Here is a 15,227-nt window from a genome sequence, read left to right on the forward strand (position 1 = left end):
TTTTTTAGTTTAGATTCCGGGTCTCCTTTGGTTTAAAAAAACGAAAATTTATTCCAGCACCAGACAGCCTCCAAACTACAGCTACTCCATCTCCCATTATGTTATCTATTCTGTTGGCTATTGTCCAGTGCAGTACTTCTATTGGGGATATAGTATGCATGTGCGGCAGTTGCTGTGCTCAGCCAGTCTGATGCTTCTCATAGAAGAGAAGCACTGGACATACTTATTGTTGTCATGCTGTGCATGATAATGATGAATGTGAGGACATACTAAAATCCAAGGTGTTCAATGAGTGGCTGTAAGACAAATGTGAATATTGAAATTTCTCTAAAGGGACATCATCTGTGCACTAAAACCACTACATTACGATGTAGTGGTTTTGGTGGTAAGTATTCATTTAACAACATAGTTCTGCTGTGTCTGGGGTGACCTCATCACTCTGTGATGCTCACATACTCAGACATTTGAAGAGTGGCATTTAAGTATACATGTAATATAGTAACAATTTACAATTGCACACCCTATAGGATTCTATCTTATTATATTAGATTCAGGTTTGTGCAAAAACTCCAATGTGATACTTTATAGAATAGATTGCCATGACTGCATAAAGTGATGTTGGTCCTTAAACAAAACTTTTTGTCTATTTATTAAATGAACCAAACATGTATCCCTGATCCTATAGTGTTAGAACCACCATCTAGCCCCCCCTAAATATAGTAAAATCGTACATTTACACCAGTCTGCTGCTGGCTCTGACCCTGCTCTGCCTGCTTGGCTGACATCATCAGAAGTGTGGATCTGAGCCAATCACAATTCTTTCCCATAGGAAAGCATTGGATTGGCAGAGGCTGTCAAAGAGGCAGCACAAGCCAAACACAGCTCTGGCCAATTAGCATCTCCGCATAGAGATGCATTGAACTTTCCGTGTAAAGATTAATTGATTCAGTGTCTCCATGCACAGGGTGGAGACACTGAATGGTACTGCTGCCTCAGGAAGCACCTCTAGTAGCCATCTGAGGAGTGGCCACTGGAGGTATCACTAGGCTGTAATGTAAACACAGCATTTTCACAGCAAAAAAGCCTGAAGGGAATAATTCTACTCACCAGAACAAATACAATAAGCTGTAGTTGTTCTGGTAACTCTAGTGTGTGTGTGTGTAAAAATCTGCACACCAGGCAAGCCATAAGACCTGCTTTTCCCACAGAAATCACAAATCTGCAGTGATGTTACTACCGCAAAGGATTCTGGGTGTACATATGCAAATTAGTTTAACAAAGAATCACATTTTTGCCTCATTCCAATTTAAACATGGATTCCTTTGAGTCTGTGTTTGCTGTATACAACAGCTTTGAAACATAACTTAGGAAAAGATGCAAAGCCAGTATATGTGTGTATATATATGTGTGTGTGTGTGTGTGTGTATATATATATATATATATATATATATATACACACACACATATACTGGCTTTGCATCTTTTCCTAAGTTATGTTTCAAAGCTGTTGTATACAGCAAACACAGACTCAAAGGAATCTATGTCATATATATATATATTCCAGCAAATCCGCTATTCTACTGTACTCTCTCTACCATCTATAGATAAATAGCAGATGATCTTGGAGTTCCTTTAATAAGCCATGGAATAATCTCCTTTTATACTAAAAATACAGTACACTCATTAATTTTCAAACCATTCAGCAGTTTTATTGCTAAAAAGGTAAAATCATCCAAAAAAACAATTGTTACGAAAGAAGCAAACCCAAACATGTTGCCCTACACACGGTAGTAATAGTCCTTATGCCAGATGTGCTACCTATTATTCAGGATTATAGTGGAGAAATATAAACAAACACTCAAAAATCTAAAAAAAAAAAATGTCTGTCTAGAGGATCCTGGATTGCCTTCCACAAAAATAACCATGAACCAATACAATGTTACACAAAAATCACGACCTATTCTGCTATCACTCCTTTCAGATTCCACAATTATGTCACATTTGAAAAATAAATCTCAAAACCTCTCTTGTAATGATTGGTCGGAGATTCCAGGACAATTTTATAATAGGCTGGCTAAGAAACCTATTTGTTCAAGCTGTAGTAGTTATGGGGCTTGGAGTTTTACATTTATGAAGCACTTTCATATTTTTATATTATTTATAATTATTTAAATAGACAGCCTGTCATAGTCTGTATATGTATTTAAATATCTCAGTCTGTAAATGTCTTTTCAGTACATCTCCTAGTCTCCCCTTGCTTCATGGTAGCAGCCATCTTAAAGTCTATTGAAAACAACTAGCTTATCCAACCACAGGTATTAAAGACCTAGTCTATTATGATTTACGCCATCATGCTCATATGACTGGTTCCTCAAGTAGGCACTCAGGATTGCTTGAGACCTTTAAATTAATTGTCTGAGAAGATAAGGAATGCTTCAACCCAAAGAGGACTTAAAGATGGTTACCCCCAGTGCAAGGGTAAGCCAGGAGATGCATTAAAAAGAGTGATTGTGGTTTTGTATGCCATCCATTTTCTTTCAGTTGTTTATTCAAATCATTTTTTTTGTTTTAGGCTCTCCGTTATTTAGCAGAATGCCGTGCGAACAGAGAAAAGATGAGAAGCGAACTGGGCATGATGTTAAGTCTACAAAATCTAATACAAAAGTAAGTGAAATGCCTTGTTCTTATAGAGCAAGGATTAGTCTCTTGGAATCATGTAAAATTGACACGGGAACTGCAAATTATAAGCCAAAATTCTGTGAATTTAGTTAATAAAGCTTTAAGTCTAAAGTCTTAAAGTAGCACTGTACTGTGTTCAGAAAGTTCCTTCTTGAAGTGTGATTATTCAGTAAAATTAGTCAAGGAAATTAGACTTTAAGAGGTTGAAGGCCCGTATGTAAAACCTTTTGGCCCCAGGATAATTATCTTTTATTTCTGTAAATATGGCAAGAGAATAGCTGCTGTTAATGGAAAGGCTTCACAGAAATGTGATGTTTAGGAAGGTACAGTGCATTACGAGATAGTCATGAAATTTTGCTGGTACATACTCTGCTAGTATATTAATGGAACAGGACAACACCGGGGCTATGTTTTTCCACTCATTCTCTTAAACTTATTTAGGTGTGGGCACAAAAACATAACGTCATGGCTGGTGTCATTTCCTCATATTAAAAATTAGATCTCATGGTTCGATGCTGCCATGCCATAAGACAAGGTTGGTGGTCACTATTTTAAACCACTGGGCTTGTTGTAACATCATGGCAGCTTGGAGTTCGTTGTAAATAAAACATATAATGTTGAATGTGCCTTCAACCTTGTAATAACTTTGCACGGACTAAGAAAAAGAAGAGCAATTCTTGGTTCCAACCAATGCATTACTTTGATAAATCGTATATGGATTTGACTTTTCGTATATGGAAGTCATGTTGTTGTCAACGGAATATGACAATTATTAAAATATGCACAACTAGTTTTCATATATGGAAGTCATTCAATTGTTGTCATTTAGATATGGCAATCATTTTAATGTGCCCTAGTAAAGATAATTAGCTGTGACTTTTTTATTCCTGAGAAAAGCTGTGGACAATGTTGTCTTGCATGTATCTTTGGGCCTTACTGCTTCCTGAGACATTTATGAGAAGTGACTTTACTCTAACCTGATAATTAAGATCTCTCCATTGAAGTGTGATTTCTGCATATCGAAGCAAAATATAAAGAAAAAATTTAATGGTTGAGTCCTATCCACCACATCCGCATCAGATTATGCCTGATTTAGTTATCTGCTTTTTGTTAACAGTATTACTTAGTGAATACTCAACCTTTATAGTTGCCATTTCTCCGGGTTTTTGAGAAACCATGAGGGATATGTCAGAATTGGTACTGCTTGATAAAGCGATAAAGAAATTCTTTAAAATACATTAATCCTAGTAATCCAATGTTTCTCATAACACAGCAAAACAGGATGCTCTTCCAATCTATTGCTTTTACCAGCAGCATTTCATTCTCATATTGCGTTTCACTCGATCTGTCTGGAGGTGCCTCTAGTTGGCTCTCAGGAAGACAGTCACTAGAGATGGATTTTACCCAGCAATGTAAACATTGCAACTTATAAAAAAAGAACTGCAATGTTTTACATTGCAGGGTTAAAAATGACAGCATCACTGGACCCAGACATCCTAATAGCGATGGGGTGGTTTGGGTGACTATAGTGCTTTTTTAACAGAGCAAGTGCAAGCTATTTGCTTTAACACATAGGGACCTATAACCAAACATGAAAGGGACATTCAAAACACTATACACGTCCAGTTGTACTGTAATGGCATTTGTTTCTTGATATTGCATTGTTAGTTCTTGAGTTCCACATCTGCTTCACGACCAAGTGCAAAGTCTAGGGGTTAATTAAAAATGTTCAAGTTGGATAAAAATAGAAATTGGAGTCCTGAGGGGTTGAATTTCTCTTTAATCTGTTTATTAATAACCTTGAAATGGGCATCAAATGTCTTGTGTCAGTGTAATGAAAACAAAACTAGGTAAGGTTATACATTTTGGAATTGATAAACCACTTATCCCTTAAAGCAAGCATGTCAAACTTGCAGGCCACATGCAGCCCACAATGAATATCTTTGCGGCCCGGCAAGCCGCGAGTTTGACATGCTTACTAAGGCATTGTAGGCACCTGCTCTCCCCACATTGCAGGTGCGTACTCTGCTAAAAATTTACCTGGCCTCCTCACTGTTCCCTCGCACGCGCCCTTTGTGGTGTTGCCGGAATATGACATCATGCCGACATCACTAAACTGCGCACATGAGGGAGCAGTGAGGAGCAGGTAGGAGACCTCCCAACAGAAGTTCTCCACTGGACCCCACACCAGCTCCCTAAGGTAGGGAGCAACAAATAAAATGATTTGAGTGTGTATGTCTGTCAGAGAGTGTGTGTTTGTGTTGGTCAGTATTGCAATGGCCACTGCTGGACACTGGAGGTGCACGGAGGTATGCAGCGTCACATCCCATTCCGATGTGACATCAACGTGCTCCACCTTCAGAGGGTTTAAAGGCGTAGCAGAAGGATCCGCTTCGGCACAGTGTGTGGACGGCGCCATTAGGGGTATACCAGAGACTGGACACTCGGAGTCGCATGCTGCCAGTTGCAATGCGAGTGGAGTCTGCTTGTTGGCTAATATTGTTTGTGTTTTTTTGTGTTTTAAAAACAATGGCTCGGTTTTAGTCGTGGGGACGACGACTGGGAGTTAATATTGAGGGGACTAGGAGTTGGTATAGAGAGGGGGGACTGGAGTTTAGTAGAGGGGGACGCTGTTTATAAATATATATAAATGTCCCGCACTCAATGTACCGGTCTTGTACTTGCCTCGGTGCTGCCTCAGCCTTCAATATATACCAGTGGAAAGAGTGCACTCGAGAGGTCTTCATATAAAAATATAAACAATTTATTGTGCCAAAATTTGAATTTTGGCACAATAAATTGTTTATATTTTTATATGAAGACCTCTCGAGTGCACTCTTTCCACTGGTATGTATTGAAGGCTGAGGCAGCACCGAGGCAAGTACAAGACCGGTACATTGAGTGCGGGACATTTATTTATATATATATATATATATATATATATATATATATATATATATATATATATATATATATATATATATATATATATATATATATATATATATATATATATATATATATATATATATATATATATATATATATATATATATAGCGTCCCCCTCTATAAACAAGGTTCAAGTTTATGTGGGCCGCAAAAAAACCCAAACATTTTCATAGAAACAAAGGATTGTTTTGAAACGTGTGTGTGTGTATATATATATACATACATACATACATACATACACACTGTACTTTTCAAAACAAAACCTTTGTTTCTATGAAAATTTTGTTCTGTTTTTTGCGGCCCACATAAACTTGAACCTTGTTTATTTGGCCTGTGCTAGCCTTTGAGTTTGACATGCTTGCCTTAAAGGGTACATGTTAGACAAATAGAACTCAAACGTAAAATGATAGAGAAACAAATTTCATCTATACATATTGCTTGCAAATGTCTAGATTTCTATAAAATCAGAAGTTAAAAAAACGCCCTTATCCCTCCTCTGTGCCAACTAGCAGAGAGATAATAAGGCTGCACTCTGAATGTTTGGTATCAGGGAAGCTTGTCATCTGAAATTAAACCTGAAGGAAAGTAATATCTGCAACGGGAAGTCGAGAGGAGGGGCAGGCTCTGTGTGAGAGCAGCACAGAGATAGGAGAGAAACAGCCAGAATATTTTTTTGCAGCAGCTTTGGACAGGCAATGAGAGAGAGCGAAAACAGGATGCATTTACATAGAGCCAACATAAATTGTAAAGGATTTTTAAACCTGTTATGCGAAGCAAGTCTGTGCTTCCCAATCGAGCGTATGGAGGGGGTGTGTGTCTTACAGTCACTGAAACATGATTGATGGTCTCAGCAGGAGATAGGTGAAATGGAAATACATAAAAACATGAAATTTTTAATAGTATTAAGGGAAAAATCAATTAATTGTATAATATGAGCCAAACCAGGTGGTTAGAAAACTGCAAACCTATATCTGTCAGGACAAGTTCACATTAAAGTGAAACTGTGCTGACAGATATCGGTTTACAGGACCTATCTGGGTTGTATGTGAATGCCACTTGGCTGATAACAGATGAAGCAAAAAAAAATGGAAGTTCAAGGCCTTTAGTAGAGCCTACCATCTAATTCAGGCCAACTTGGAAGTCTCGATATTTTTTTTTTTTTTTTTTTAAACTGCTATTTAGTTACATTACTCATAATGTTTCTATTCATAAGCAACAATTGTCTTCACAACAAGAGGACATAGTCTTAAGTTACAGAGGCAAAGGTTTAAAATTAATATCAGGAAGTATTATTTTACTGAGTGGGTAGTGGATGCATGGAATAGCCTTCCAACTGAAGTCGTAGCGGTTAACACAGTGAAGGAGTTTAAGCATGTGTGGGATAGGCATAAGGTTACCCTAGATATAAGATAAGACCAGGGACTAATGAAAGTATTTAGAAAATTCTGCAGACTAGATGGGCCGAATGGTTCTTATCTGCCATCACATTCTATGTTTCTATTATGTTCTGCTTATTTTCAATTTGGGTTCACAATACGTTTGTGAAATCACACTACCATTCCCATATGACGTCACTGTTCTATTACCGCAGAGAATGCATGTCCGTGACCTTGCTGCAATTGACGATGCTAAAAGGGACAAAGAGAACGTCTGGTTAAATAGCCATTTATCGTATCTAATGGAAGGTTAAAAGATCACATATACACTCCTTCTGCTTTTGATACCTTAATGCCAAAAATAACTACTTGTTACTTTTTAAGCTGCCTCAACTAATTTATGATTTATAAAGAGTACATCTATTTTGCTTCTTTCCTGAAGCTAGCAAAATAATACATTAACTCTTTAAGATCTCCTTGAAGAGCTTGCTTGGCTGCACACGCTTGTAGAATTTTTCTTATTTCATATTTTTTTATTTATTTGTTGCAAGCCCCCTGGTAATGAAGGGCTAATCTGGCTTTCACAAGGAAACTAAACTTTAAAGACATTTATGTTATGTCAACTTGAGAACTCTTTGTCAGCAGAAACATAAAATGTCAAGTCTGACTTCTAGTCAAGCTTAAAGACATATTTACTTGACTTCTTAGCAGACAGAAAGTGACACAGTACACAGTTCCATGCGAAAATAACACTGAGTGCATACGATGCTGAACATAATAGAGAGCTGAGTAGTTTGTCAGTGCTGGTATTTATGCATGCTTCACACTTTTTAATGTGTCCATATGAACTACATTAAAACTAGCAGCTTCAACTGTTGTTTAATAATTGAATTTTTATGGCCTGTACTAAAGAACGTTTATTCCTTTTGGCAATGTTTTTGTTTTGTGGTATATTCCAAAGGCCAAACTCCTTTTCCTTTTCTTCTTTGTATTTTCCCTGCTTTTTAAGGAGGATCTAATTTTTAAAGTCCAAAGTTGGTTCTGCAAACCATATTGATCTGTTGGGAAGAATATTAGTCTTTTTTGTTTTCCTTCCTTTCTTAAATTAACTTTCATTAACAAGCTAGACCACATTCTGTTCTTCCATATTAGTGTTCTCATAAAATGATTAGGGCAATTAATGCACGTTTAATTATCAGATGTCCCTTAAAGGTAAAAGTGTATCTTGTTAATAATAGAATTGAAAGGCACCAATTTTCTCTGGCACCTAATTTTTGTGCTATTTTTACATTTTTTTATTTTTATTTTTTTATTTCTTAAGTCATTTCCAAAATGTATTTTATTTGATCTTAATTTTGAGCTTGTATGTTTAAATTGCAGTGCAGTGGCATCTTGTAATATTAAATTGCAGAACCTTTCAATATAGGTGTGTGTGTGTGTGTCTGTATATGTATGTGTGTGTATATATTATATACACTCTCTCGTCTGTCTTATGGAAATGGAATGGTGACACACTGTGGACAATAATTATTATTTAAACTACTAGTAAATGTATAGGTTATTAGTTAATTATATATTATTATTATTTAATAGTGCACTTAAAATAATCTGTCTTTCTGCCTTTACTTTTTTTTTTTCTGTTGATCTTACCATTGATTACATTTTCAAAATTAGAGGGGAGGAAATGGTGCATTCTCAATTTAAAAGTTTATACTTTTAAACAAAAAGGATAATCGTGAAACCTGCTTATGTCTTAGAAACCCCACCAATCTGAGAAAAGGGAGAAACATTTATTGACATAAGCAATACAAAATAGAAAAGGAACATAAAGAGGAGCAGTAAGGAATGTTATGGTACAAACAAAAAAGCACTTGAAAACCAGCCTAAAAATTAGACAGTGACCCTTTTTATTCATAACCTCCAAATGTCTTTATAAAATTTCATGTACCCACAAACTGTCAAATTTAAAGTCGGTGACCTTTTTGCAAGTGGCAAGTGAAATCTTTTTAGCATCGAACACTCCTTCTCCCTAATTTGGTGTATTACATCTGGCTTGTATGCACTCCATGGCATAATTACTTCAGATTGTAATTTAAAACATTAGCCAGGAAAAAACAAAACAAAGTACACATTGTGTTATGACTACTGAATTTGATAGTAAATAAATTATGATCCCTGTTGTATTTGTCTTTTGGATTTCATGATCTTTGGCTTTTTATTTTAAATCTATGTACTTTATTTATTTTTTAGAACTACAACACCAGGAGACACTCAAAACCTTGCTACTGAGGTGTATGACCTACTTCAGTCATCCAGTACAGCAGATGGCGATTGTGTGAATGAAATGAACTCACGACGGCGGAAAGCACAATTTTTCTTAGGAGCTACAAATAAACGTGCCAAAACTGTGGTCTTGCATATTGACGGCCTTGATGATACGGTAAGAGCTAAATCATTGCAGATCCAGCATAAAAGGAAACGCTAAGAATTAAAAGAATATTCACCTACTGAAGCAGTTTTAGTGTATAGACCATGTCCCTGCAGTCTCAGCGTTCAATTCTTTGTCACTTGGAGTTAAATTACTTTTGTTTCTGTTTATGAAGTCTTGGACGCACCTCCTCTGGCTGTGAATCCCACAGCCTCCATGAAAAAAAATTGTGTTGATCAGATCTTCTAGCATCATATGTGTACTTTAAAAGTTCTTATCTCTTGCTCTGTTAATTAAAATGTAAAAACACACATAGGGGCTGTTCTAAATTAAGCACACTGTGCAATTCTATATAATGATGCACTGAAAACCTTTTAAAGTGCAAGTATTCAAAGAGCATTATTCATACTAGCAAGTATGCAAAGAGCATTATTCATACTATGTGCTTACAAAATGCCACTCTTAGTACAAACGAAAGTGCCAATGATAAATATACTTCTGTTCAGTTCAAGTGTGCATTTGTTTTTTTTTCTACAAAAAAAATAAATAGAAAAATACATATATATATACGTTTTGCGTGCAATTTGTGGAAGTTATTTTCTTTTAATCAGCTTTATGTTGAGCATAGCTAAAACTACACATGGCTCCTAATGTCCATGTTGTTGCTGTAAAAAGAGAAGAAAACCAAGGAGGGCTCAATAGTTTTACACCGTTCACTTAATTTTGATATAAATACAATACTAAGTGATTACGGCAAATCCTCACAAACTCTCAATGAAAATGCCAACTCATGTGGATAGAATAGACCTGCCTCAGTTGACGTCTGCTGTGATGCGTTTTGCCAAACCATGTGGGTTTCCTCTGAATTGGTTATTGTTAACATTGTTAAAGCACGGAGTGTGGAGAGTATGCAGCTAAAACCCAAGTGTGCGCTTTTAGTCAAGCTCCTCTCATTTTTTTTTTTTTTTTTGGTTTATTGATCTTTTTCCTTTTTGTTCCATTGCTTACAAGAGACCAGCGTGGTGATTAGTGATTTTATAACCAATTACTCCCATACAGGAAATTGCATAGTTGTTCATGCCTATAGCTGATCTCCGTATTCTGGAATGATTGTATAATCCTTAGTGAAACAGAACTATTAGGTAAATTGTGAGTCCCCTGGCAATGACTCACATTTAATAGGCAAACCTGTTTTTAAACGTTTGCTGTAGTGGTTCTTGTGTTTAGGTTATCTCTTCAAAGGTGCTTAGCGCATTTAGTTGGACTTGTTGATCCCCTGGAGTAACCGGGGACTGTGTATTATTAATTATTAGTGACCGGACTGGTCCCTGTAACCACTCTTCCACTTGCTCACTAGGCTAACAACAATATTACAAAATTGATGGGTCTACATTGCACAATTTGCCTTAATCTATTGATATGAAGAATGTATGATTATTAACATGTTCTGTACTGCTGTACTGATAGGTTAAACTTTGAATGGAAGTGATTATCAGAAAAATCTGTTATTTTAGTATAGCAAAATACACCCCCCTTTCATTTGAAATTCCATGAGGGGAAATGACTTTGACTTTCTCAACATCATAATGTAGTGTATACGATCCAACAATGGGAGATATGGCTTGCCTGTGAAGTGTTTGCTTGTCTGAAAAGGGGGCATGTCTGCTTGTCTAGCCCCTTCTCATGAAAGCCCATGTTCACAGCTCTCTGAATATTGACTTATAACATGATATTATGAAGTGATCATTCTGCACTGATTAGGGACTGGACTTGAACACCAGGCAACAAACCTGAAATGGAGGAACAGAATCCCAAAGTCAGGTCATTCTGTTCAAACCCTGGACAGTTGGGAGTGTGTATAAGATGCACACACAAAGCTCTTTGCTTATTAGTGACTGCAGTAGCTAGTAACAACACAAATATAAAGCACCTTCCACTGTTACACAATACTTGCATCTTTCCCTGTAACTAGTAAGCAGTCACAAAGCCCCTTGCACTCTCTCACACACAATGTTTGTGCATTGTGCTGTCATCGATACTTGAATCCAAATCTTGTTCCGCTCACTGCCCTGTCATTTACACAACTGCTTACTATACTTGCACTGTAACTCTCACACTGCACATTTTATCCTGCACGGTCACTGTCACCACTGCTCACTGTGCCCTGCACGGTCACTGTCACCACTGCTCACTGTGCCCTGCACGGTCACTTTCACCACTGCTCACTATGCCCTGCACTGTCGCTTTCACCACTGCTCACTGTGCCCTGCACTGTCGCTTTCACCACTGCTCACTGTGCCCTGCACTGTCACTTTCACCACTGCTCACTGTGCCCTGCACTGTCACTCTCACCACTGCTCACTGTGCCCTGCACTGTCACTCTCACCACTGCTCACTGTGCCCTGCACTGTCACTCTCACCACTGCTCACTGTGCCCTGCACTGTCACTCTCTCCACTGCTCACTGTGCCCTGCACTGTCACTCTCTCCACTGCTCACTGTGCCCTGCACTGTCACTCTCTCCACTGCTCACTGTGCCCTGCACTGTCACTCTCTCCACTGCTCACTGTGCCCTGCACTGTCACTCTCTCCACTGCTCACTGTGCCCTGCACTGTCACTCTCTCCACTGCTCACTGTGCCCTGCACTGTCACTCTCTCCACTGCTCACTGTGCCTAACACTGTGTCACTCTCTCCACTACTCACTGTGCCTAACACTCACACTCACTACTGCTCACTGTGCCCAACACTGTCACACTCACTACTGCTCACTGTGCCTAACACTGTCACACTCACCACTGCTCACTGCGCCCTGCACTGTCAGGATTCTCATCACGCTCACTGCGCCCTGCACTGTCAGCACACTCACTGCTCGCTGTAGCCAACACTGTCATTCTCCCCAAACCCACTGTGCCCTGCACTGTCATTTTCACCACGCGCACTGTCAGGATTCTCATCACGCTCACTGCGCCCTGCACTGTCGGGATACTCACTGCTCGCTGTTCCCTGCACTGTCACCATCCGACAATTCACTGTAACTTGCACTCCCATTTACTTAAATTGGAAAGTAACTTTTTATCTTTACCATGAAGTATGTAAACTTTACCTGTTCACTTCAGGTATTGGGGCTGAAAATGTATTTTGTTAATTTACCAGCATCTGAGGAGTTAGAAACAAGTCACTATATGGTGCATCTTATCTGCACATTGCTGAAGGGTTACAACATCTGCTTTGATGGATTCCGTCAGTTTGCATACAAGGTGCTTGATAAGTAGGGACCCAAACACTAACTGCCTGGCAATGAGCACTTCAGTCAATCAAAGCTTAACCAAGGGGAAATGCATTTCTTATCATATGGAGCAAACAACTCTGGGCTTTTCAGCAATGTCTCCTTATGATTTACAGTTTATTTTATCCACATGGATTTTTTTTTTTTTTTTTTTTTATTGTGTAAGCATTCTACCTTATAGTCACAAGCAGAACACACGTCAAGGTCGCTTTCGGTTTAACAAAGCATTCATTTATCTTGTGTTAACAGTTTTGCTTCCACAGGCAATTTTTATTTTTTTGTTTTTGTGTGCATCAAGACGTTCTGTGTTTGCCTTCACATCACTTCGTATTATAATTCTTCTAGACCAATAGTTACTTTTGACAGCAATCTGAATTGCATACATGGGATTAACATAACTATCAATTCTTTAATGGCAAAAATGGTGGCACTTCTATAGATTAACATTTATATTTCTGTGGGTTTTTTGTTTTTGTTTTTTTGTCACTCAACATTTTGATTGAATATACAAAATACTAAATAAAGAGCACAACATAATGTTATGTATAGGGTACGGAGATTCAAGTCCCACAATCAGCAACAGAAGTACAATGAAAGGCCACAGAAAGCTAAGCAGTGATACAGAGAGTACCTCTTCTGGTAACCAAGAGGCCAACTAACATTGGATTTTCACTTGCTAAACCACTGGAATAGAGGGATCAGCAAATATGAGGAGTACAGACATAGTATAGTGTATAGAAAGGTAGTGATGGCAAGAAAATGTATGTTTATCCAGAATAAAGTAACTTCTGTACAAAATGTCTGTGCTGGCTCAGAGGGGAGACGGTAAGATGAATAAACATTTAATTTGTTTTAGTATATCTTCTATGTATACTTGACTTTAAAAAGAAAGGTAGGTACAGTAAGTGCAATGTACCTGCAAACACCGCTTGGCATGCAAATCTTCATCTGTAGAACTAACACCATACATATTTTACAATTGTAATTCTCACTGTTTTTTGCTTGTGTGTCTTTATATAATATATTTATTTATTGTATTACAGTCTCGTAGGAGTCTTTGTGAAGATGCTCTGCTAAAAATCAAAGGCGTTATTAGCTTTACATTTCAAATGGCCGTTCAGAGATGTGTGGTACGAATCCGGTCAGATTTAAAAGCAGAGGTAAGTTAGAACAGTTAGCTAGGGTGCCTTTTTTTTTCCTACTAGTTGTCAATTTAAATAATATACACTAGCATTTGTCTGACAATGGTATAGAACAGCAGCTAATATTTGAAAAAACTGAGCATTAGGGTCAGTTGCAAGGTGGGTGAGATATTGTACAGGGTAACAGTTGATAGTTCTTAATATCAAACTGTTTTTTACAGAATGAATGACAATCTGCAGTTATTTATTAAATGGATACAAGTCTAACATACAATTCTCATTAAAGGCAGATAAATTACACTAAATATCTCTCATTTGAGTTTTTGGAACATGTAGAGCAGAGGTTCCCAATTAATCTTTTTCTGTGGAACCCTTTGACATAGTTTGTATCTGTGTTTGTATGTGCCAGTGTGTATGAATCTGACACACCAATACACACACAGATAGTGGCACACAGATATACACACACCTTGACACACAGTGTGTGTCAAGGTTTGTGTATCTGTGTTTGTGTTTGTATGTGCCGGTGTGTATCTCTGTGTCAGTTTGGATCTGTGTGTATTTGACTCACAGAGAGAGAGAGAGAGAGATAGATAGATAGATATAGATATAGATATATATATATATATATATATATATATATATATATATATATATATATATACATACATATATATACACACACACTGGCACATGCACAGACCTAGATACACATACTTTTTGACAGACACACATACACTCTCACTGACACACACACACACTCACTGACACACACACATATACTCTTTGACACACATACAAACTCACACATACTATTTTTATTATTTATTTTTTTTACTCCACCCAGCCCCCCTACCTTTGGGCGTGCTGGAATGGAGTCTCTGGGATCCATTGGGGCTGCTGAGCAGCTGGCGTGCTGTCCCTGGGATCCAGTGGGGCAACTTGCATGTGCTGTTCCTGGGATCCAGTGGGGTTGCTGAGCAGCTGGCGTGCTGTCCCTGGGATCTAGTGGGGCTGCTGAGCGGCTGGCGTGCAGTCCCTGGGGTTCAGTGGGGCTGCTGAGTGGCTGGCGTGCAGTCCCTGGGGATCAGTGGGGCTGCTGAGTGGCTGGCGTGCGGTTACTGGGGTCCAGTGGGGCTGCTGAGCGGATGGCAAAGGAGCAGTGATCTCACTGCTTAGCTCCCTTGCGCGCCTCTCAGTGATGCCGGAGCTGGAGTGTCGTCATAGTCCAGCTCCGGCATCACTGCTGTGCTCCCTCGCCGCCTGCAGCCATTTTGTTTTTAGACATTTTGGCGGAACCCCAATTGTGTTCTCACGGAACACCAATTGGGAAACGCTGCTGTAGAGGAAAGTCAATATACGTGG

The 15,227-nt window shown here is 38.4% G+C and overlaps 1 protein-coding gene across 3 annotated transcripts in view; it reads left to right on the forward strand.

Annotated features, from left to right (window-relative positions):
* ARMC1 (armadillo repeat containing 1) overlaps window positions 1-15,227 on the forward strand; it is a 44,645-nt gene that overhangs the window by 24,525 nt on the left and 4,893 nt on the right. For all 3 annotated transcript variants that reach the window (XM_063450407.1, XM_063450408.1, XM_063450409.1), the window contains exons 3-5: window positions 2,573-2,664; window positions 9,256-9,445; window positions 13,764-13,880. In XM_063450407.1, coding sequence (XP_063306477.1) covers window positions 2,573-2,664; window positions 9,256-9,445; window positions 13,764-13,880 — 399 coding nt within the window. The remainder of the gene's footprint in view (window positions 1-2,572; window positions 2,665-9,255; window positions 9,446-13,763; window positions 13,881-15,227) is intronic.

The sequence above is a fragment of the Pelobates fuscus genome, chromosome 4, assembly GCF_036172605.1.
Source record: "Pelobates fuscus isolate aPelFus1 chromosome 4, aPelFus1.pri, whole genome shotgun sequence".
Lineage (NCBI taxonomy): Eukaryota > Metazoa > Chordata > Amphibia > Anura > Pelobatidae > Pelobates > Pelobates fuscus.